Consider the following 21,946-nt stretch of genomic DNA (forward strand, 5'->3'; position numbering starts at 1 on the left):
CTATTCTTACGATTCAATGGAATTAATCAAGGGCTACCGAAATGTTAGCAGTAACTGATTGTGGTGCTTGGGACAGTGCCAAGCACCACAGCAAGAAGGTCCTGAGACGTTTCTCCCACTGAAAACATCCAGATGAACAGAATCAGCTTTTGTGGATTTGCTTACCTGGATGATTGAACATGCATCAAGAGGGTCCCGAGTACAAATCCATTAGCTGACTGGGGCCTTCTATGGAGCTTGCATGTTCTCCCCCATCTTGCGAGGGTTTTCTCTTGAGCACTCTGGCTTCCTCCTACAGTCCAAAGACATGAATGGAGATTAGGTTACCTGGCAGTTCTAAATTGGCCCTAGGTGTGGATGTGAATACTTGTGTGTCTCTGTGTTACTGTGATGGCCAAAGCCATGGCCACACTCTAAAAGTCAGTAACTCTTATGTATTCGTTATTTTTGATTTAAATAACACACTTTAGTTTGCAGTAAGTTTATTGATTGGTTTGGATACATTTGTTCTATTTGTAAGCACGCACATTTAGTTTATCTATGTATTTACACCAATTCATTTCTTATTCTTGATTTTGTCTAATCTTCGTTTCCTTCACCTGTGATGAGCCCTGGGAGTTGCCAGACAGAACGTGGCAGCCAGGGTTTACAGCAGTTAAAAATCGCAGAAATCGCATGATAAGGTGGGGCCAGGTTTCACAATGAGCTCACCCGAAACCCTGGCTGATTGGGACCCACACCCATGACCCTCTTAGGGACACTCCCATAGAGCTTAAAATCTGGGACTCTCCACCATGTGACCTTAGAACTGAAGAAGCTTCTGGGATGAGAGGTGAAACGTCTTCAAGCAACTTAAAGAAGTCCAGACGCTTTTCTTTGCAAGCTCCTTTGATTCTACAAAGATATTTTAGAAGGAAAAATAAGAAACCGTGGTTTTATCGCCCGCTCACAGCGCCAGCTGTAGCTTTGTTGGAATCCTCAGCTTGTCTCCTCCTCCCACCTTTGGCTGTGTGCACACTTATTTTGAAGGCATCGACAGGAAGTAAACCCCTAATTCCAAAGTGGACCTCTGCAGGAAAGTTTCTCAAGGGATTCCTTTGTTCGTGGGTTTGGACCGGGAGAAAGTGGGTATATGGCATGAAATAAACCAGAAGTTAATAACATCAGCTGAGTGAGGAGGAGGAAGCGTCTGTGGACACAACGAGGAGTTCTCGGTGAAAAGGCAGAGGGACGAAGCTCCTAATGGAAAGAGAGGGAAGATGACTAGGAGGAGCCGAGGACGGAGCTGAGCTATGTGGCAAATCTCTGAAGAACTTCTCCGTCCGTGAAAGCAGCAGAGCCGCCTTTATTTCGAAAAAGTGGTGAGTTGGAATCGCAGTGGGCCTGACACGGTGAACTGGTCTGATGTTTCCTCCAAACTTTGAATCCACGCGGGGGAAAAGTTTCAGAGGAAGGGCCGAAGCTTCAAGCTAGGCTGTGGAAGTTCCTCCAGCGAGTTAAACCTGAGGACAGAGTCAGGCCCTGCTGCTGTAGTTCAGCAGTACAGTACCTCACATTACTGCTGTTTATTTAATCTATTTAAACAAACTTCTTCCACATGTGACATGTTGTCTTGTTTTCCGGAACAAACCGTGGCTGCACCCTGAGTGTTTCGGTGCTCATCACAAAACGTCCTGTTTCTGTTGCTCACGTTTTCCTTTTTTTAAAAAGTCCCGATCTTTGAATATTTAACTGCTCATACCGGTTATACAATTAGCTCGATTCATATTTGGCAATGATACGTTTATTTTAAACTTGTTTCTGTTCACAACACCGTAGATCTGAAATCAAACGATCGATGTGTGATTGAATTCAAAGGGTTTAAAAAGTATTTCACTAATAATGTAGGAATTATAGCTGTTTTGTAATCCCGGACAAATGAAGATGATTTTAATGTTAGTTTTTCTTTAGTCCTCTGCAGTCAGATACTGCTTAAGAAGAGAGCTCGTAGATGGAACCAAACACTGCATCTTCCTGTTGTTTATTAGCTAATACAGTGAAGAGGTGACCGGAAGGAGAGAGCGAGAAGAAGACGCCAGCAAAGGGCCTCAGGCTGCTGCACTGAGCCTTGTAGCTGTTTGCCTGCTCAGTCTGAGCTACACCAATGTGCTGGTGCACGTTCATTTTCGCCTCCTCTGTCCACTTACAATAATCTTTTCCAGAACTGGGCACGTTGTGGCGTTCCTCAGGCTTCCCATCCTTCAGCGTAACCAGTGGGTTCCACCTTGTTATGAAGCTTCTGTACTTCCTTTCATGAAGTTGTCTGTTGATTGCAGACTGTTAATGACAGGCCTTCCTAAGTGCCTCATTGTACAGCCTATGATCTAACAATCAGATGATCTATGAACAAGCACTTGGTGACAGTAAGAAGGAAAAACTGCCTTTTAACAGGAAGACACCTCTGGCAGGACGAGGCTCAGGAAGGGGAGGGGCCATCTGGTTGTGGTTGGCCATGTGATTGGCTGGTTGGGTCAGAAAGAGACACCACAAAAGGCAAACTATGGTAGAGGCCGAGTTTTATAATTGTGACTACATGCAATGTTCACTGGGATAAAACGATCTCTATCCCAGTAAAGATTTGTTTTATCCCAGTGAAGATTGTCAACATGAATATTTCATTCATCAGGATGTGATTGAAGCAGGCGGTCTGATGTAAAGCTGCGAGCATTTTAACCCAGTGCTTCCCTGCTGTCCAGATGGAGGGAGAGAAGGAACGACTGAGACAACATCGGGATGAGAAGGAGAGCAACGAAGCAGATGATTACGGCAAGTGTGACGACGACAAAGACAAGGTCGAGGAAGATGGGGAAGACTTGGTGGGGGCAGCACTGGTCTGGCAGGAACGCTACGGCGAGGACAATCTGGGCCTTCCCATCATGCACTGGGAGGCCCTGAGCCTGCGCATTGCCGAGCTTGAGAAGCAGGAAGAAGAGAAGAAGGAGAAGAGGTTAAAGGTCAGAGATGTTGTTGTCTTGCTGAAAGATGGTGTTTGTGTACACGTTGACTTTGACAATTGCAGAGGTGTGAGCGATGATGGGATACATGGAGACGCCCATCTCTGAATCCACGTGAGCGTGAATGTAAGATAGAAAGCACTTATCTCAAGAGTTTCACCTGTAGGCTGATCAGAACTGTTCAGTGATATTTACCGATGTAACGCGGTTTGTTGAAATGGTTTTAACATGTGGCTGCTGTGCTTGTCAGACTGGCCTTTCTCTGGAGCAAGGAGGAGCCCCAGTCAGCTGGAAAGAGGAGCGAGGGAGGAGAACGGAGAGCTGGGAGGACGGCGACGACGCCTGCAATAGTCACGTGCTGGCACTGACCTCTCGGTACAGGCGCGCCTCTTATTTCTTACTGGATGTCTGTTAACACCGTGTTTGTCTCTCAGTGTGCGGTCGCTGCAGTCTGCTCGCATCTGTTGCAAGTTCCAGTTTGCACACAGTCAAAGTCTTTTGGGTGGAGATTCTGGTGCAGTATGAGCTGCAACCATGCTTTCCTCATACTGCATGATCTGACAAAATGAAGGAATTTATTAACAACAAAAGTTAAGCTTTGTTTTCGTTTGGTCACGTTGGAGAGGGAGACTTTACCTCTAAGCAGGAACGTGAGTACAGGGCAGGTTAAAGTGGGATTCGGCAAGTGGGGAACTCCCTAAAATGAGCTTTGATGGCTCATGTGGGGAAACGAAGCACCGCTCACAGTAATTTCTAACGTGAGCTCCAACAGATTTTCTTAATGTACAGGTTCTGATCAGCTGACCTGCTGCTCTTTGCAGATTTATGCATGTGAATTCAGCCAGATGTGAGCAGATGTTTCATGAGTTGCTCTTCCATCCTCCACACTGACAGCGCACTGTTCATGCTGCCTTTATACTCGAGGGCCACTGTGCACCAATCGCACACATCCATCACACTACAGCAAACTAGCCTGCAGAGGATTTCATGCAGTTTTTAAATGACACAGTTAGTCTGCTTCAGTTTGATTTGCAGCATGAAACAAATAACGTCACAAACACAACATGTGGTTTAGAATGAAACACAATAGAATAGCTTCTATTGTCACTGTACATGTACAATGAAATTATTATTTGAAAACATGAGAACAAGCGTTAAATGTGCAGTTTATCAAATCCCACTGAGCAGTCAGCTGTTCCTGTCCCGTCTTTATCTTTCTCATCTCTGAGTGAAGTCGGCTTTTTCTTCTGTCTCAGCTCATCAACACACAAACTGCACACACAGGTTGTGTGTTGATGACTTTTGTTGAGCTGATAGAAATGTTGCATATGCAATCACCCCACACTTTAAAAATATTACTCCTTTTATGTTCGCTCCTCTTTTGTGCTGCTAGCTAGATGCTAAGCAACCAGCTGTGATGTGAGATTGGATATGTGTTCATGATGGTCCACTGACTGGTGTCTAACCCTCAGCCTGCAGACACGGATGAATCTCCAGCTCTGCTTCATCAACAACAGTGAAAGTGAAGAGGAGGAGGAGGAGGAAGAGGAGAAGAAAGGAGATGTTAGAAAGAAAGAAAGCAGCTCATGGGTAACCACTTCATGTACAACACAGCAGATTGTTCCAAATTACTTACAGTTAATATGTAGTTGCAAAATGTGATGCAGAGCTGAAGTAGCAGCGCTGTCACATGGCCTCATTTCATAAGTGTGCTCAGATTTGCCGTCTGTTTTCTGCTGAAGAGAGGAAGTGTTCAGATTCACAAGGATCCTCAGCCTTCAAGCAAACCAGAGAAACAAAAGTCGAGAGGCTTCAGGAACACTCTGAAGAACCTGCGAGACCGACTAAGGACGGACCACAAGTCTTTGGTGAGACAAATATTCAAAGGTGGAACAAACTATGTTATCATATAACCGAGTTCGAGTTATAGGAATCTGTCCTCTGCTCCCTGCACTGCATGCTGGGAGTGTAAACATTGATATGATGCCAGATTACAGCAACAGCTGCTTTAAGGAGTGAGTGCATGGAGGTTGTGGTTGGGACGCTTTTATCTCTCACCTGTGTTTGTGTGTTTCCGTGTTGTGCAAGTGTTTTTGCTACAGTTTTGTCCGGCATCATCTCCCTTCGGCTGTTTTGTGCATTATTGGTGATTAAATCTGCTATGGATAATTTTCAGTCAACGTATTGAGGTTGTTTTTCCAACGGCGCTGGAGCGCAGCTCCCGGTATACTTCCGGGTGCTACTTCCCCTCTTGCCGGTCATCTCGTTTTTGATTCGGAGGCCTCATCGGTGGAAGTGCGGGAAGAGCGCTGGTTTTCTTGCGCTGCTTCGTCAGCCTCTGAGAGAGGAAGAGGATCTTTGGGAGCTTCACTCCTGGTGTGCCGCCGGTCAGGTTCGCCTGAGACTTGTGGGGCTGGATTGTTCTCCATGCCCACTTGTGTTTGCCACCTTGGGCAGTCATGTGAAAGCGTGGAAAGCCACGGCTCATCATGGTAGGATTTGCTGTGCAGCGTAGCCCAAAGTCGGGACTCCAGGCCCCTCTGCACCTGTCCCCGTGGGCCTCACCAAACTGCCAACAAGTCTTAAATCTTACATGATTGTTCTGAGCAGAGAAGCCTGATATTATGTTCACCTCTGAGACATGGCAGCGTCAGTCCCACAGTCCCACAGTCTGCTCATTTCTCTGTGCACCTCGGATCTTAACTTCATAACTTGTGCTATTAAATTGGCCGTCACTTATGGAGTTTCCCTTCACCATCTGGACACAATCGAAGTTGTTTTCATTGACCATAAGTTGGTCTCTTTGAATGTATGTTGCAGCTCAGCGTCTTTTCCCCAAGTCTGTATCAGGAGCAGGAGCTTTATTGATGACTGTATCAATGCTAAGTTTTCTTCTGATGATGTTGAGCTCCACATACACAATCCACAGTTATGGACTAAAACTGCTTGGTTCTACCAGCTTGAGCAGTATTAGCAACATCTGGGCTGCCAAAGCTGACAGGGTTGTGACTGGGAGGGCAGTAGAAATCTGCTGCCATCCTCAGGTCGATGGGTGTCATTCTGGTGGAGCACGTGGGGGCTGCTCTTCCTGGTTTCTGTTAGTGAGCATCAGCTGGAGGGTCTCAGCCAGTAGTTTGCGCTGATTTTCCACAGGAGGAGGAGGAAGAAATAATTCTGTCTTTTAAAACATCAGCGATAACAAATCCTTACATCCTGTAAGCATGAAAGTTCTCAACAAAACCAAGAGACTCTGTTTTTCGAGAGGTGAGGTGGTCTGGTGCTCTTGCACCAGGTTCTTGTGCAAACATCCCACAGAGAAATGCAGTGTGGATCTTCAGTGGAGGCTCCAGCGGAGGGCGGGCCCATGGCCACATACAGACATGTGGCACATATGGACTAAAGAGTAGAGGGTCACTCTGTGTTTTGCTAAGGAAACCTTCCAACATTTGTGGGTTTTTGGATGACAGTTTTCATTTTATGGCCCTAAGTACAGTGCAGCACTTCAATCGGATTTGCCCGGTCAATTTTCCCATTTGTTGGGAACAAAATGAAAGGAACGGCCCCGTCTTCTTCCTCCTCCCAGCAGATGGCGCCCTCCCTGAGCCTGGGTGTGACGGAGGTGTTTCCCTCCCACTATCACCAAAGCGCTTGCTCACAGGAGGACTTCTGTTTTCTCTGTGCTGATTTAGGGTCTTCACCTTACAATGTAAAGTGCATTATGGCAACTTTTATTGTGATTTGGCACCATATAAATAAAATATAATTAAATACAGATGTTAAACTTATGTTCAAGGGTCGCGTGTCTGCTTGTACCTGTTATAACACTGTGGCAGATGTGTGGCATTTCATCTCTGTTTAGGGAAGTCGACACTGATTTTCTTGTCAGATTTTGAAATGTTGTCTGTCTGTGGGGGGGACGAGGTCGTGAATATGTGCAGTAATATTTTTGTGTTTCTTTGTTTGGCTGTTAATCATGATTTGTTTCATTAAAAGATGTGTAAACTCTCCTCAGAGCACAGCGCGGAGTGATCCTGTAAACCAGAGGAGACATTTGGAGCACAGCGATCTGCAGGGCTTCACTATCAAGGAGCTGAATGCTCTCTGTGCGTCTCTCAGCCAGGCTATACAAGGTACTATATAACCTTAGCCCCGTCGTTTAAAAATAAAAGCGCCGTTTTCTCTGATGCATTGAAGAGTGAATTTTAATGGTTAACTTTTCATCCGTGTTAGATCTGAGCTCAGAGCTGGTGGGTCGCCTCCAGGTCCGAGACCAGCTGAGGACGGAGCAGGACGCCATGCTGCTGGAGGTACAGGATCTAACGTCACTGTGACATCACGTCCACATGTGAGCAGCTGGGAGGAGTGGTTATGAGACTTAAACATTATTAGGGTAACGCCACAAAGTTCTCCACGACATCTGAGACATTCCCTGCTGCTGTTGGCCGGACTGGTCACTCACTGTGAAGTGTTGGTCTCTATAAATACTGGGACTTTTTTAATGTTCTGTGTTTTTAGGTGTGTAAGGGAAACTTTGACCTGCTAAAGACGTCCATCAGCTGATGATTTACATATGAAGCAAAAACCAGCAGAGAACTGCATGTCAGTAAAAACCTGTGCCTTACACCCGCTACATTACAGGACGGGTGTAAGGTCAAAACCTCAAAGGTAGAAGCATGAGAGGGAAATATGACATCCAGGTTTGGCTTTGTCTGTTTGTGGAAATGATTGTGATCCACGTGGAAAGGTGAAAGGTTTCACGAGTGTTACTGGAATTCCCGTCTCTCTGGAAAGCGCTCTTAGATCATCCGCCTTCAAGCTGCAAGCACTGAACCCAGGTCAGTGTCTGTACAGGCTAAATGATGAGCAGGGTCATGCACATTTCAAAAGAGGGGCTGTTTTTATTAAAAACAATAGTTTTAGCACCAGATTGTTTCCATTATGTTCATTTATTAACTTGAGAATCCTACTTGTACTTCACATCATTTCTCCCACAGATACAGTAGAGACAGTCATTTCTGCATAATAGTGAGACGGTCCTTAACACAGTAGTAAGAAGCCTTCCAGCAGTCCTGTGTAAAATATCCACCTGGCGAGTGAAACTTCAAAACTCTTAACTCTGCAGTGCAAAAGGGACCAATATGGAAAAGCTCATTAACATCTGTTCTTTGCTCTGTTTCGATATAGTCTTTTGATCCTGGCATAAAGTCTTATTCATGCTTTTCTGTCTACACTTTTTAATTGATGTTGGTTAATAAATGAAATGTGCTCTTTTGTACAACAAAACGATATCTTTAGTATTAATCTAAATTTTGACACTTTTAACTCATTCACTGCCATTGACGTCTATAGCCGTCAATGGCAGTGAATGAGTCAATGGGTTTAACTCATTCACTGCCAATGGCTGGCAGTGAATGAGTTAACTTGTTGACTTGACTAACCTGTAAATTGTAATTTACTATTTTTTTGTTCGTGTTTTTGGTCACAGTGAAAGTATTTCATCTCATTCCTGATGAGCTGTTGATATCAAGTTTAAAAACAGCAAACTTTTTAAAAGTTGAATGTAAATATGAACAGTACACATTTATTTGTAAACCATCAGTGTCTTACAATATACCAGGTGTTGAATGGAGACCACTGTTATTGAAATGTTCTCTTGGAGTGCAATGCCATCTTTAAATAAATAAATGATTTTTTAAAGTTTAAACAAAGCACATCAAAACCTGGAAAAATTAAAACTAACTAGAATAATTGTTACCACGGTCAGCAACACGAGCGTTTGTTTCATTCTGAGTTTTTGAGATTGCTTTAAGTGGAAAAGGAGGTCCAAAGCCCCTCCAGTCCACTGTGATGCTTTTCACAGTCAGTATCCATTCTGCTGATTTGTACTGAGTTTTGCAAATTATGAGCTGTGGATTAAAGCCTGTCGTTTCCTCAGCAGGACAGACAGTGTAGTGTTGAAGACGTTAACACTTGGGAAGCTTTTTTTGAAGTCACAGAATCTGGTTTCAATCTTCTGGTTGATGTTATCGACCAATATTAGCTATTTTTATATAGCTATGTACTATCAGTGTGGGCATTTATAATGGCCAAGAAATAAAATTAGTAATTATAAAATAAAGTTTATTGCAGTTGGTCTCCTTAGTTTCCAAACCTGTGCACAGAATCCATTTCTTCCATTCCAACCTCTCTGCTGTGGACAAGACGAAGGCTCAACAGCTGGAATGGTGACAACTGTAGGTTGTTTATAAAGCACTTTTCACAGGCAGTCACAAAGAGCTCTACACAAAAGGCTAAAATAATCGAGAACATTAGGTGCCAAAACAGACAATACGAATGATTAAATAAAACACAAAAATTAACAGTTTAAAAAGTTTTAGTTTTAAAATGAAACAAATTCTTAACACAAAGCCTGTTTGAATAGAAAAGTTTTTAACCGCTTTTTAAAAGAATCCACAGAGCCAACCAAATGTAGTTGTGGTGGTGGGCTGTCCCACAGACTGGAAGGCTCTGTGGATTTTAGGATTTAGTCGTGTTCAGGGAACAACCGACAAACTGAGCCTGTGAACAGAATATTTTGTAAGAAGCTTGGATAAATAATCTGGGGCCTGGCCATTTAGCGCTCTGTATGCTAAGACAAGAACTTTCAAACTCTATTGGGAGCCAATATAATGAATATAAAATAGGAGTAATGTGAGCTCGATTGCTAGACCTTGTTAATAGTCTGGCCACAGCGTTTTGTATAGCTTGGCGAGAAAAAGACTATTTGCCCAAGCTGGTAAACAGGGCATTACAACCTAAACGCAATGACACAAACGTATGAACATTTTTTTCCAGTTCAGCTAAGGAGACCATATGTCGCAGTTCAGAAAATGTTCCTTAAATAAAAGAAACAGGAACAAGACAAAGATTTTACACGCAAGTCGAGGCCCAGAGAAGAATCAGATATTACACCAAGATTTCAAATGTTTGACTTGGCAGCAGGACAGAAAGACGCAAAAACCTGACTGATTTTAGAATCGAGTTCAGGAGGAGCTATGATCACGGCCTCAGTCTTTTTGGTGTTTAAAACAAGGTAAATGCCAGAGAGCCAATCAGTAGCACCAGTTAAGCAGTGGACTAGGGTGGACAACCTATCCAGCTGATGAGGCTTAAACGACATTATCATAGAGATGATAAGAAATGTCACTGAAAGATTGAATAATGCCAGATAAAGCAGCCATGTAGAAAGAAAATAGTGGTGGACCTAAAACTGAACCGTGTGGAACCCCGTTCCCACTTATGAAGGCAATGTTGGAGGAAAACCTGTCTGTTCTAGGAGAGGCCCTATAAACAGGAAGAAAACCAAGGCAGAGCCAGATGCACTAGCCAAAAAATTAGATCATTAGATCATTAGACCTTCAAGAGAGCGGTCTCAGTGGAGCACTGCTTTTTATCATTATCATCATTTAAACGTTGCGTCCCACCAGCACAGGTGTAGAGGAGCCTGGAACAGAGTACGGACGATGGTGTAAGCTGCACGGGTTTCCACGCTTTCAGATGACCGCCTAGGTGGTAAACACAAGTGGGCATGGAGATCAATCCAGCCTAGACAAGTCTGACCGAAAGGAGCCCAGAAATGAAGCTCCCAAAGATCAACTTCTCTCTGGTGGGCAAAGCAGCACAAGGAAACTGTCTCTCTTCCTCTGATGAGGCCTGAAAGAATACGAAAGGACCATCAGCCGCCCTGGGTCTGCTGCTCAGTGCAAGACGTTGCCTCATGGGGTGAGCATGATCATGAGAAAGGTGGTGGATCAGCCCAAAGCTACATGGGAGGAGTTTAATGATCTAAAGCAGTTGGCGCCATAGTCACCAAGAACTGGCAACACACTAAGCTGTCATGGATTGAAATGTTGCCGTGCCTACAAGGTCCCTCTCTTCGAGAAGGCACATCTAATCAGAGTCAGAATACTTTATTGATCCCTGGGGGAAATTATTTGTCGTTACAGTGCTCCATTATAAACAAACATTAACAGAGACAGACAATACACTAAGAATAGCACAATATATACAGGCATATATGTACATAAAAGTCACTTATTAATAAATAGCTGAAAAAGAACATGTGCAAGAAGGGTGTAGCAGTAAACATGGATGAGTTGTACAGGGAGATGGAGATGGCCACAGGTTCAGTGGTGCTTTTCGGTAATTTCAGTCTCTCACTGAACGTGCTCCTGTGACTGACCAGCATGTCATGGAGTGGGTGGGAGGTGTTATCCAACATTGTCTTTGTCTTGGACAGCATCCGCCTCTCCGACACCACCTTGAGGGAGTCCAGCTCCGTCCCCACAACATTGCTGGCCTTGCGAATCAGTTTATCGAGTCTGTTGGCGTCTGCGACCCTCAGCCTGCTCCCCCAGCATGCAACAGCATAGAGGATCGCACTGGCCACAACAGACTCGTAGAAAATCCTGAGAATTTTCTGGCAGATATTGAAGGACCTCAGTCGCCTCAAAAAATAGAGACGACTCTGGCCCTTTCTGTAAAGTGCTGTGGTGTTTTTAGCCCAGTCCAGTTTATTGTCAATGTGTACTCCAAGGTATTTATAGTCCTCCACAATGTCAACACTGACCCCCTGGATTGAAACAGGGGGTCAGCACTGTTGGCCGTCTTTTTCAAGACCTCTGCAATTCCCCCTTGTGTGCTGTCAATCAACTTCTGGGCCAAATCCTGACTGATGCGACCAATGACTGTAGAATCTTTCATAATCAATGTTTAGAGTTTGTCACAGTTAGTGGGTTTTTGACAAACTAGAGCTGAATTCACTGACTGAGCAGAAAAACCGGGGGAGTTGAATATGGAGAGAAATCTGCCTCAAAAGTGTTGCAAATGCATATAATATGATCCACAAGCATAAACAAAGACTTACAAATGTGCACAATGATTTGTGTATAACCTTTGAGGGCTTGCAGGAATGTGCTGACCACATGTATAACTACTTTACAAATGCAACTATCCAAACCTAAATAAATACTGATGATTCCACACCAGTTATTACGTTCAGCTTCACAAATCTGGCCATTTTCTCTTTCAAAACCCCGTCTGTGCCGGACCTTTGCTTCAAATGGACAAGACAAGAGTAAAGCCCTTTACACACCAAGTAGATAAAACATTTTCGAGGTGCAAATATTTTATGTGTGTACACACTGACAGCTTTGTCCTCAGGAAATGAACTGCAAAAAAAGCTCTGTGTAGGTCTTTGGTTGAGTCATGGACTAAAATGACTCAAAGGATGGTTGGTTAATAAGCTGGAGTGAAAGATTACTGCTCCTGTTCCTCAGTTTGTGCTTTCAGACCTCTGACAGTTATTGTGACTAACTGTCAGTGACTGGCAGTGTTGATTCGTTTAAGCTAACACGTTCATCTCCCTGTAACCAGGTTGCTCTCCTCACCTCCAATTTGTGGAGCACATGCTCTAAAAACACCAACACAACTCTTCACATAATCCATTCTTCTACCACGGTGTAGAAAGGAAGAGTCCTACCCCGTGGTAGAACCGTCTAGATTTGTGTATGGATAAGTGTGTTTTTGCATTAAACATTATGGGACAAAAGATTTCCTATATGTGTCTTGGTGATAGCAGAGATGAATCAGGCTGTTTAGATGGAGAGGTGCTCCATCTAAACATTTATGCAGAAGGTCAGAATTAACTTTACAACTACAAAATAAAGTTATACCCATTTTGATGTTTATTTCTCTCACTTTCTCTATTGACCAACCTAGAATGTAAGTGTTGATTATGCCTTTACCCATGCTTGTGCCTGCACTGACGGAGGATAACCAGCCAACAACCAAGTCTCACATAGGTGTAGGTGTGGAAGACAATGTTCTTCTTTGCTTGTCAATTACAAATACTCAAGAAAAGCAACGTAAAACAAACTAAAACTGTTCTAAAACCTTGTTTTAAAACAGTTACTGATTTCTGTTCATCATATGATGATCAAAACTGGTTTTACTGGCCAGTTATGATAATTTGGGGATGTAGTGTAATGAAGGTCCTACTCCTGACAACACTTTATACAGTACAATTGTGTTGAAAATAGGAGAATTGAGGCAGAGATGAGGTGCAGACCAGCCGCGTGCTTATTCACCAACACTGACGGCCACTAAAATGTAACACAATCAATGCAGCCCACTGGTGGGACATCTGATGTTAACTGTAGTGATGGTCTGTGGAGCTAAAGTGTCATAAAGACAGTGCTTCAGAAACACTGTGTCGAGGCTGAGGTCGGCTGGCCAGAGTCACGTGACTAATGACGTCCAAAGCGTCATCCTGTATGTCACTGCTTCAGGACCTGATTCAGTGCTTTATAATCAGGTCCTGAAGCAGTGACATAAGGAGACGACTCATTGGTGGTTACTTTGGTGATGATTTTGGTGAACCAGTGTATAACTAACACACACACACACACACACACACACACACACACACACACACACACACACACACACACACACACACAGTGTTGGGAAGGTTACTTTTAAAATGTATTCCATTACAGAATACAGAATACATGCCCCAAAATGTATTCTGTAACGTATTCCGTTACGTTACTCAATGACAGTAACTGTATTCTGAATACCACCTTTTTAAACGGTAACTGTAACGGAATACAGTTACGTATTTAAAATACAAAATATGAGTAACGGCGGTACATGTATTCCGTTACTCCCCAACACTGCACACATATATGTATATAACTAATTAATGTGCATAAATGTGCATAAACAATAGACCAGAGAAGAATAGAGAAGCTGCTAATAGTCAGAATAGCTGAAACAACTTAATTTAAAATATATATTTCTGCATTTCTTTGTGTCTGACGGTGTTGACAAAAACCTTGCACTGCTCCAGCAAAAACATAAATTATTAAAAAATGTTACACCTGGGAGACCAAAACATGGTGAGACAGCCAAAACTTTGTGTAACAATTATAAGTAAATGTGTTTTTGAAAAATCAAAAAATATATTTTAGAAAATTAAAACCTGTTTTGTCCCTAATCTCAGGAGTCACTGTCTAACCTTAACCAGCACTTTAATGACGTTAAATAGTCTTTTCCAAAGTAACTTTGAGGAAAATGAACGAACATGTGTAGATTGATTCTAAACGGTTCTCGTGTTTCCTTATTTTTTCGATCTCGTCAGGGACGTGTTGGGTGCCCGGAAGCATAATATGTTGACGATTTGTCACCTATTGTAAAATATTACGCTTTGGGAGTGAGAACGTGTTTTGTATTCACACATCAAGTAGTGCAGATACTTTTCTGGGCCCAAAGGGATTTGCCTCTTTTCCAGGGATCAAATAGGGATTCCTGTCAGGAGAATGTGTAAACCTTTACACTGTAGAACTTTGTTATTTGAGTTACTGTTGCCTTTCTTTCAATGAGGCATTTTTGTTTTGGGGTTGAGCATAGAGTGTTCATGAGTTGTCTTTATAAAAAGACAACTCATGAACTTAAGATGATTGGTGAGTTTTCTGTAAAACAAAAGGGAGTTTGGGAATCAAACCCAGGAATCTTTAAGTGTACAGAGGTTATTCATAAAAAGCTTTAAACTTAAATGGACGTGTCGTAACTTGATTTGTTTTCAGGGTAGTTGTTTAAAAAGTAGTGAGGAACACACACAGACACACACACACACACACGCATGCACACACACACACACACACAGAGGTGAAGTGGGGAGAAGAATTGGATGACACACAATGAGGGACAGAGGGAGGGACTGGATTACCATAGAAACTGCTCTGACTGCTCAGAGAAGCAGGCAAAAAGGTGAAAGCTGTATTGGTCCAATCGTCAGGGTCACAGATCAACCAAGCCGCTCTGCTGATGACTGATTGCAGCTAATGTTCACTTGTTGTTGAAATACAGGGAAAGGTTGCAGTCGTGGTGTCAATCACAGCTGCACTGCAGTCATAGCCTTTTGGATGTTTCTGCAGTTTCTCAGCTATTCTGATGGGCAACAGAATAGAAGCCATATGGAGTAAGAGTCATCGCTGGCAGGGGTAAGCTCTTTGTCTTACAGCAGATTGTAGTGATGCAGGTATTTATGAGTTCGATGCTGTTGCATTTACACAACAACTAATGAACCTCCAGACACGGGAGAATTGTTATTTTTGTTCCAGAACATTTTCCAAAGCAGTAATATCTTTTTAAACATCCATTCAAAAACACATTTTCTTAGTTAGCCTTATGTAACTGCATGCCTCACTCTGGAACTCAATATGAGTTCAGAGGCAAACGGTTTGAGAGTTTTAGGCTTTTCCAGAAGCTACTTTTTATATCTAATTTTTTTCCTGATACTCAATGTAAAGATTGGATTCAATCAACACCCATACAGCATGAAAATGTGTTAGCATATCGTGTTCTATCATGCTACTATGATTAGACAGAACAGTTCAGGTGTCTGCAAACTGTTCTTCATAGTTCTGAAAAACGTAAGGGAGCTAACATAAAAGTAAATAAAGAAGCACCAAAAGTTTATGGGGTGTTGCAACATGCTTTGCAAAAGGAATAGCTGCAATATACAATCTTTGTGATTTGCAGGAAACATGTATTTCTGGCACATATCTTTGTATTGTATAATTGTGAAAGACTCATGAAAATGTTTTTCATTTGTCAGTGGATACACATTTTCTTGTGTTAGGCTGGCTTTGTGCACTTTTATATTTTTGAAAATGTCATATATCTGAGAAAGCTACAGATCTGAGACACATTAAAAGTAAGGCGCCACCAGAAACACCACGACACATTTATGGCCTTGAAACTAATGCTTCAAATATTGAACCTATTGTCACACTTTCAAGATATATTTATTCCCCTTTTCGGTGTTTGATACAAAAACGTTTTCTTACTGAACATTAGTTTAGATGCAGATGGTCATTTTAACTCGAAACAAACATATTCCTTTAGTTTACTGGAACTCTATAACAAACTAATATGCAGAGGTACACCTGATGTGACTCTTTCAGTGAAGAAACTACAATGTTGCCTGAGTGAACCCTGTTTAGTTAGAAACTGTTGACTTTGCTGATGCTGTTGCTGACTGCATGACATGAAATTACTCAGGGATTGTGATGACAGGAATGGGTAATATGTAATCAGTGGAGTGAGAGAGACCAATGTACAGAGGGATGCATAAAGACACGTAGGGAAAGTGTGGTTACTTATTGCTGAGTTAATGGAGTGAGAAGGATCTGAATCAGCAACATACCCTTGTACACAGGAAGGCAAACAAGCACTGCGAATGAGCAGCATACAACAGGGGGACAAACAGATTGTGCAGAGGCCCCAGTGAACAGTTAATGGGAGGGGTGGGGTTGGAAAGCAGTAGCTCTTTATTATATTGCCCTCAATATAATAATAAGATAAGATAAGAAAACATTTTTTAAAGGACTTTTATGCTTTTAGCTATAGACAGGTGACAGATTTAGATTGCAGGCATGGTTTCATTGTAAGCTGATGCAAAGTTGTTCTGAGCAAACAGCGTATGAGAAAACGTTTCTGTTTCTGATGGGAGCAGATCCTTTTACAAACACAGTGTCTCCATCCTTAGGGGACGAAAGTTACTAAAAGTTTAATTAGCAGAAAAAAACAAATCTATGTTATAGATTAAAAATTGTGTGGATTTGTATCATTTCTCTCTAATCTGTGCTAACCAGTGATAACAAGAAATAAAACTGGTTTTTGAGTTTTCCAGTTAGAGTGGACGAGGCTAAGCATCAGGCTTTCAAAAGATTCAAAACTCTGTCTTTGGTTGATTAATAAGCTGGTGTGAAAGACTGGTGCACCCCCTTCATGGATTCTGACAGTTAGTATAACTCGGGGGTGTTCATTCATTTAAACTGACATCCTGCTGTTACCAGGTTTCTGTCAGGCAGAGTAGATCGATTTGTTGATCAATTATGAATTAATGTTCAGTTAATTTCACTGCTTTATTCTATGTGGAGATGTGGGTGCTATATTGTTCTTTCTTTGTAGTTTTTTTGTGTTAAATTAGTTTTTTTGTGATTTTTGGTTTGTTTTTTGTCTGGGAGCTGAGACAGTCTCTAAGGGGATGTGGTTCTGGGGGAATAACAGGACGATTGAATCTTGAAGCCCACATCATTTTTTGGACACCACTCTGACAGCCAGAAATTTAAGGAGAACATGCAGCTAAACATGTCACTCCTGGTCCAATTGGCAAGCAAACCAGCAAAAACGACAGTGTTTTGGCAAAGTTACACACCAGTTTATTATTAATTCTATGTTTACCCTTAGCCAGCAGTTTTAAATTTCCCTTAATGTTGCTAACTCTGGCCCCTGAAAGACAATTGACAGTAACATTGATTAGCAACAATTGACTGTAGTTGCTAGTGTCTCTAGCTTCATATTCTATGTCCACATTGACTCCCTGAATTGACACAGTGGTCATTGTTTTCCTGGTCCCCTTAAAGTCTGCAATTGTTTCCTTGGTCTTTGTCACATTGATCTACGGATGATTCTTCTTGCACCACACGACAAAGGAGTCCACCACAACCTGGTACTCCATCGCATTACCCCTAGCAATACATCCAACCACCGCAGAGAAAAAGCCTTGGAAGGTGGCAGATCCCTGCAGTGGACGGAGTCTACGGTGTTAAGGGTGAACAGGAAAGGGGAGAGAGTGGTCTCTTATGGTGCTCTGGTGTTGCTGATCACCTTGTAAGACAGCGGTCCCCAACCTTTTTTGCACCACAGACCAGTTTAATGTCAGACAATATTTTCATGGACCTGCGTTTACGGTGTCACAGGTACCAGTCCAAATTTCGTCAGACAGGTTGCATTTACTATATTTTTCAGACCATAAGGTGCACAGGATTATAAGGTGGACTAAGCGAAACAAAACAGTCAGACTTTACTCAACTCATTCTTCTTGCTTCCGTATCATTGATTCATTAATGCTGAATTCTCTGGCAGCTGCTCTATTCCCATGTTGTTGCAGTACATTAATGACAAACCTCGTATTGTGGATGGATTATCTCAGTTGTTGTCCTGACTGAAGTTTGGTTTACAGCATCCTGCCATGCGATTGCATTTGTCCCTAACCATCGGGAACCCTCACGTTAACTTTTATCGAGTGGAAAAAAGTTGGCGTTCATCCTCCAGCTATGCTAACATAGCTGTGTCGCTAGCGATCACGTAGCACATCATTATATACCAGCTAGCCCAACTTCAGTAACCCTACAAACGTCACTGCTGTTTAGTTTTCTGTCTTCATTTATGTTGGAAGTGATAGCAGAGCTGTACGTTTGAATTTTCTCAGAAATCTCTCAGTCAGAACATGCTATATCATGTTTAGGTGGAAACTAGCGAGCTAACTTCCTGCTAACTTCTAACTCTGTTACATGTAATAAATTCTGTTTTCATGGATTCCTGGATGTTAAACTTCATAGTTACACCTGGTAAAGCAGCAACACTGATCATTTTATTAAAGATGAAAGAATTTAGACAGTTTTTAACTCTCAGTGATGCTGCAGTGTTCGTTTGACTTTGGGACCTGAACCTACGGAGTTTTGCTCCGCGAGGCTCCTGACTGCGGTAGCTGTAATGCTACGTCAATCCATCAAGCGGTGCGGCTTTGTAGCTTACCAAAGTCATACTAAAACATTTTTTGACAGATTTTTGAGCCTACCAAATAAAAATCAGTTCGAGGTCAGTAAGCACAACCAGAATTCATACTTAAGGCACACCGGATTATAAGAGGCACTGTTGATTTTTGAGAAAATTAAAGGATTTTAAGTGCGCCTTATAGTGCAGAAAATACAGTAATATTAAAATTTAATGATCTGAAACATGTAAGTATGACAAGAAGCTGTCCATGAATCTCAATGAACTGAAGCACAAATGTTAAGAAGACTGTGTGAAACCATCTGAAGAACTGACAAAGGCATGGTTTACAAGCTACTGAATAATGGAATGTCCTTTGTTTTTTAACAGAACTCCATAAAATACTGTGAAAAAGTTTTAATGTACCTTTGAAATCATAGCAGATGCCCACAGAACCAGGAACACTACTTGATCAAAACTTTCAATACTAAGATAAGAGAAAATCTGATGAAATAAAATTCAGATAAATGACTGCTGTCTTTGTTTATTTCTAGGTAAACACTCATACATGGACAGGACCAAGGATGATAGAGGAGAAACCTGCCAGAAGTCCAAACATACATGCTGAATCCTTCTCTCTCATATCAAAATAACTTTTGCTCTCACGATGTCATCAAGACATGAGGTTCCTTCAGATATCAATGTGGATACGTTCCACGATATCCTCAACTCTTCCTCCCCATCCTCACCAACTCAGTCTTGCAGCATAGACGAGTCGTACAAGTACATCTTCCTTCCCATTTGTTATTCCTTCACATTCATCTTTAGCATCTCTCTTAACTCTGTCATCCTCTACCGTTCTTTCCGTCGGACCAAACGCTGGAATGCTTCTTTAATATACATGGTTAACCTGGCCTCTACAGACTTTATGTACGGCCTGTCGCTGCCATTTCTTGTAGGAAGTTACATAATGCGTGACCGCTGGGTTTTTGGGGACTTCATGTGCCGTGTGGTTCGTTTTCTCTTCTACTTTAACCTCTATTGCTCTATCTTCTTCCTCACTTGTATCTCTGTGCACAGATACCTTGGTATTTGCCATCCAATGAAAGTGATAACGCTGGAGACCAAGAAGGCCGTCAAGTGCACTTGTGTCCTTGTTTGGATAATAGTATTTGCTTTGACTTGCCCCATCTTCCGTTTTGCTCAGACTGGTCATGTGACAAGATTAACAGGGTTTGGAAGCAATGTAAGTACTGACAACCCGAGTAATAGCATATCACCAGAAAATGGTAATGTGGGCTATGGTAAATTGGAAGGGATAATTGAAGAGTACCAGAACTGCTGGGATGATGCCATCGATAAGGAGTTTCCTGATTATGTACCCTATGGCATTACGCTCCATTTGCTGGGCTTTTTTGTGCCATTTTCCATAATCGCTTACTGTTACTCTCACGTAGTTCTGACCATATTTAGGACACTGCATTCTCAGCCCTCACTGTGCAGAAATCCAATGGATGAATGCATGGAGAAAAGAGATGGGAAAGCCTCAGCAGTTGTTAGAACGGGAAGAAGACGAAGCAATGGATTGCAGAAGATGGCGGGACGAGATGAAGGGATTTCCATTTCACTTGGTGCGCACTCCCCATATGCCAGTCGAAGGCGTAAATCTATCAAAACTATTATCACTATCACCCTGCTATTTGCTCTGTGTTTCTTCCCCTTTCATGTTACCAGAACCATCTTTCTTTTGCTGAAAGTGACCAAGGGAGTTCCCTGTCACACCATGACGGCAGTCTCTATGTGCTATAAGATTACCAGACCTTTAGCATCGTTCAATGCATGGCTCAATGCCCTTCTTTACTTTCTGACTAAAGATAAAGGAGGAGCTCACTGCTGCCAAGCAGTAAACACCCCTACCCAGCAGCATGCTATGCTACAGTTGCCACTAAGAGTGATGGGAAAAGGAGAGGGTGAAGTGGACAGAGAAACAGAAGACCGTATTGACAAAAAAGAGAATAAAGCATGTCAAAGTCCATCATATATGAACAGAGCAAAAGTTAAATATGTAGCTGAATGAACTTCAGATGCACTGCTGGATGTTATTTATAGACACCAATAAGCAACACATTAGTAACAAGTGAATCAGTCCTGCTTCATGTTAATCATTTATGTAAATCTCATTTTGGGATCCACTATCCACATCTTGGTATAGGGACTCACTGACATTGGTTTTACCTAGCTGGACAATATGCATTGCAATACTACGAAATTTACTCAAGGAACATGCCAAACCAGTAAAGACACTGTCACCAGCTGCTAAGCTCCCTGGATCCCAATCAAATTCAACATCTGCAATACATACCTGGAGAAGTCTTGATTCCCTGGGCCAAACCTTCAACTCCAGAAGACCTACTGGCAACATCCTCCTACCAGACACCAGTAAACACCAGATGTCCACCATATCCTGACAATTGGAATCAGAGAACACAGAAGACTGAAATTAACAACTATAAATATCCACGCATATATACAAGGGAAACAAACAAATGTCACCATTTTTAGACTCAGTGAAATCGAAAGCCAATATCACAGACTGTACATAAAAGATCGAAGTACCAACGGCAAGATTTGTGAAAGCAAGCAGAGGATGTTTTGTAACTTCCCCCAAGGGAATACTTCATCAACTACTGTTGGCTGAATCCTGTCAGAATGCTTATTTATTGCTACTGTCGATGTAACGTTTACACAATAGTTATAAACTTTAATTCTGCAGGTTAAAAATGTAAATGTATAGCCATTGCATTTATAATATTTTAATCTCTTCATGTAAAATAAAATAATGTACGATATTCTTAGTCTCATGGTTTCTTCTTGCAGATACATGATACAATCAAGCATTAAATGTTTGTTAAACCATGGTGTGTCACATCAGTATTACATAAGGTTGCTGCTCTGTACAGGGAATGAAGCTACACCTTTAGTTACAAAACCAGCAAACCACTTGCATCCCTACACGTAATGATTTTGCAACAGGATGTCACAGTTTAAGGCTTCAGTCCACGATTCCAACAAGCTGAAATAAGAAGCTGCGTGTTTTAAATTTATGGAGAATGAAATAAATGATCCAGTATGTGTAATACTAATATGATATATACAGGTGAGTTCTTTAAAAATGTTTCCTCATGCACAATTGTCACTAAGGGGAAATTAGCTGTTGAAATATTTGTACCAGTCTGTAAACGTGTTTGTATATGTAAGTCTACAAAGGAAATGATCCCACTGAAAATTGAAAAATTAAATTTGACTTAAATTTGGTGGCCTGTGGATAGAATTAATGGGTGATGCCT

General features: G+C 42.0%; 2 protein-coding genes across 5 annotated transcripts; both read left to right on the top strand.

Moving 5' to 3' along the window:
• Positions 1 to 899: 899 nt before the first annotated feature.
• LOC113018299 (schwannomin-interacting protein 1) lies at positions 900 to 19,282 on the top strand. 4 transcript variants are annotated; one of them, XR_003271758.1, is made up of 9 exons: positions 903 to 1,361; positions 2,736 to 2,993; positions 3,244 to 3,368; positions 4,466 to 4,583; positions 4,736 to 4,861; positions 7,006 to 7,123; positions 7,224 to 7,300; positions 7,509 to 7,828; positions 7,988 to 8,212. XR_003271758.1 is itself a non-coding variant. In XM_026161359.1 (8 exons), exons 2-8 carry the CDS (start codon positions 2,736 to 2,738, stop codon positions 19,250 to 19,252), a joined length of 921 nt encoding a protein of 306 aa, XP_026017144.1. In that variant the 5' UTR covers positions 900 to 1,361; the 3' UTR covers positions 19,253 to 19,282. The 4 variants fall into 4 exon arrangements, 2 of the variants coding, with proteins under 2 accessions (XP_026017144.1, XP_026017149.1); XM_026161359.1 differs by lacking the exons at positions 7,509 to 7,828; positions 7,988 to 8,212 and adding an exon at positions 19,154 to 19,282 and having other exon boundaries at positions 900 to 1,361; XM_026161364.1 differs by having other exon boundaries at positions 7,509 to 8,212.
• On the top strand, positions 19,264 to 21,369 carry LOC113018295 (P2Y purinoceptor 3). Its single transcript, XM_026161348.1, has one exon. It carries the CDS (start codon positions 19,267 to 19,269, stop codon positions 20,674 to 20,676), a length of 1,410 nt encoding a protein of 469 aa, XP_026017133.1. The 5' UTR covers positions 19,264 to 19,266; the 3' UTR covers positions 20,677 to 21,369.
• The last annotated feature ends 577 nt before the right edge of the window (positions 21,370 to 21,946 follow it).

Source organism: Astatotilapia calliptera, chromosome 3, assembly GCF_900246225.1.
Source record: "Astatotilapia calliptera chromosome 3, fAstCal1.2, whole genome shotgun sequence".
Classification (NCBI taxonomy): Eukaryota; Metazoa; Chordata; class Actinopteri; order Cichliformes; family Cichlidae; genus Astatotilapia; species Astatotilapia calliptera.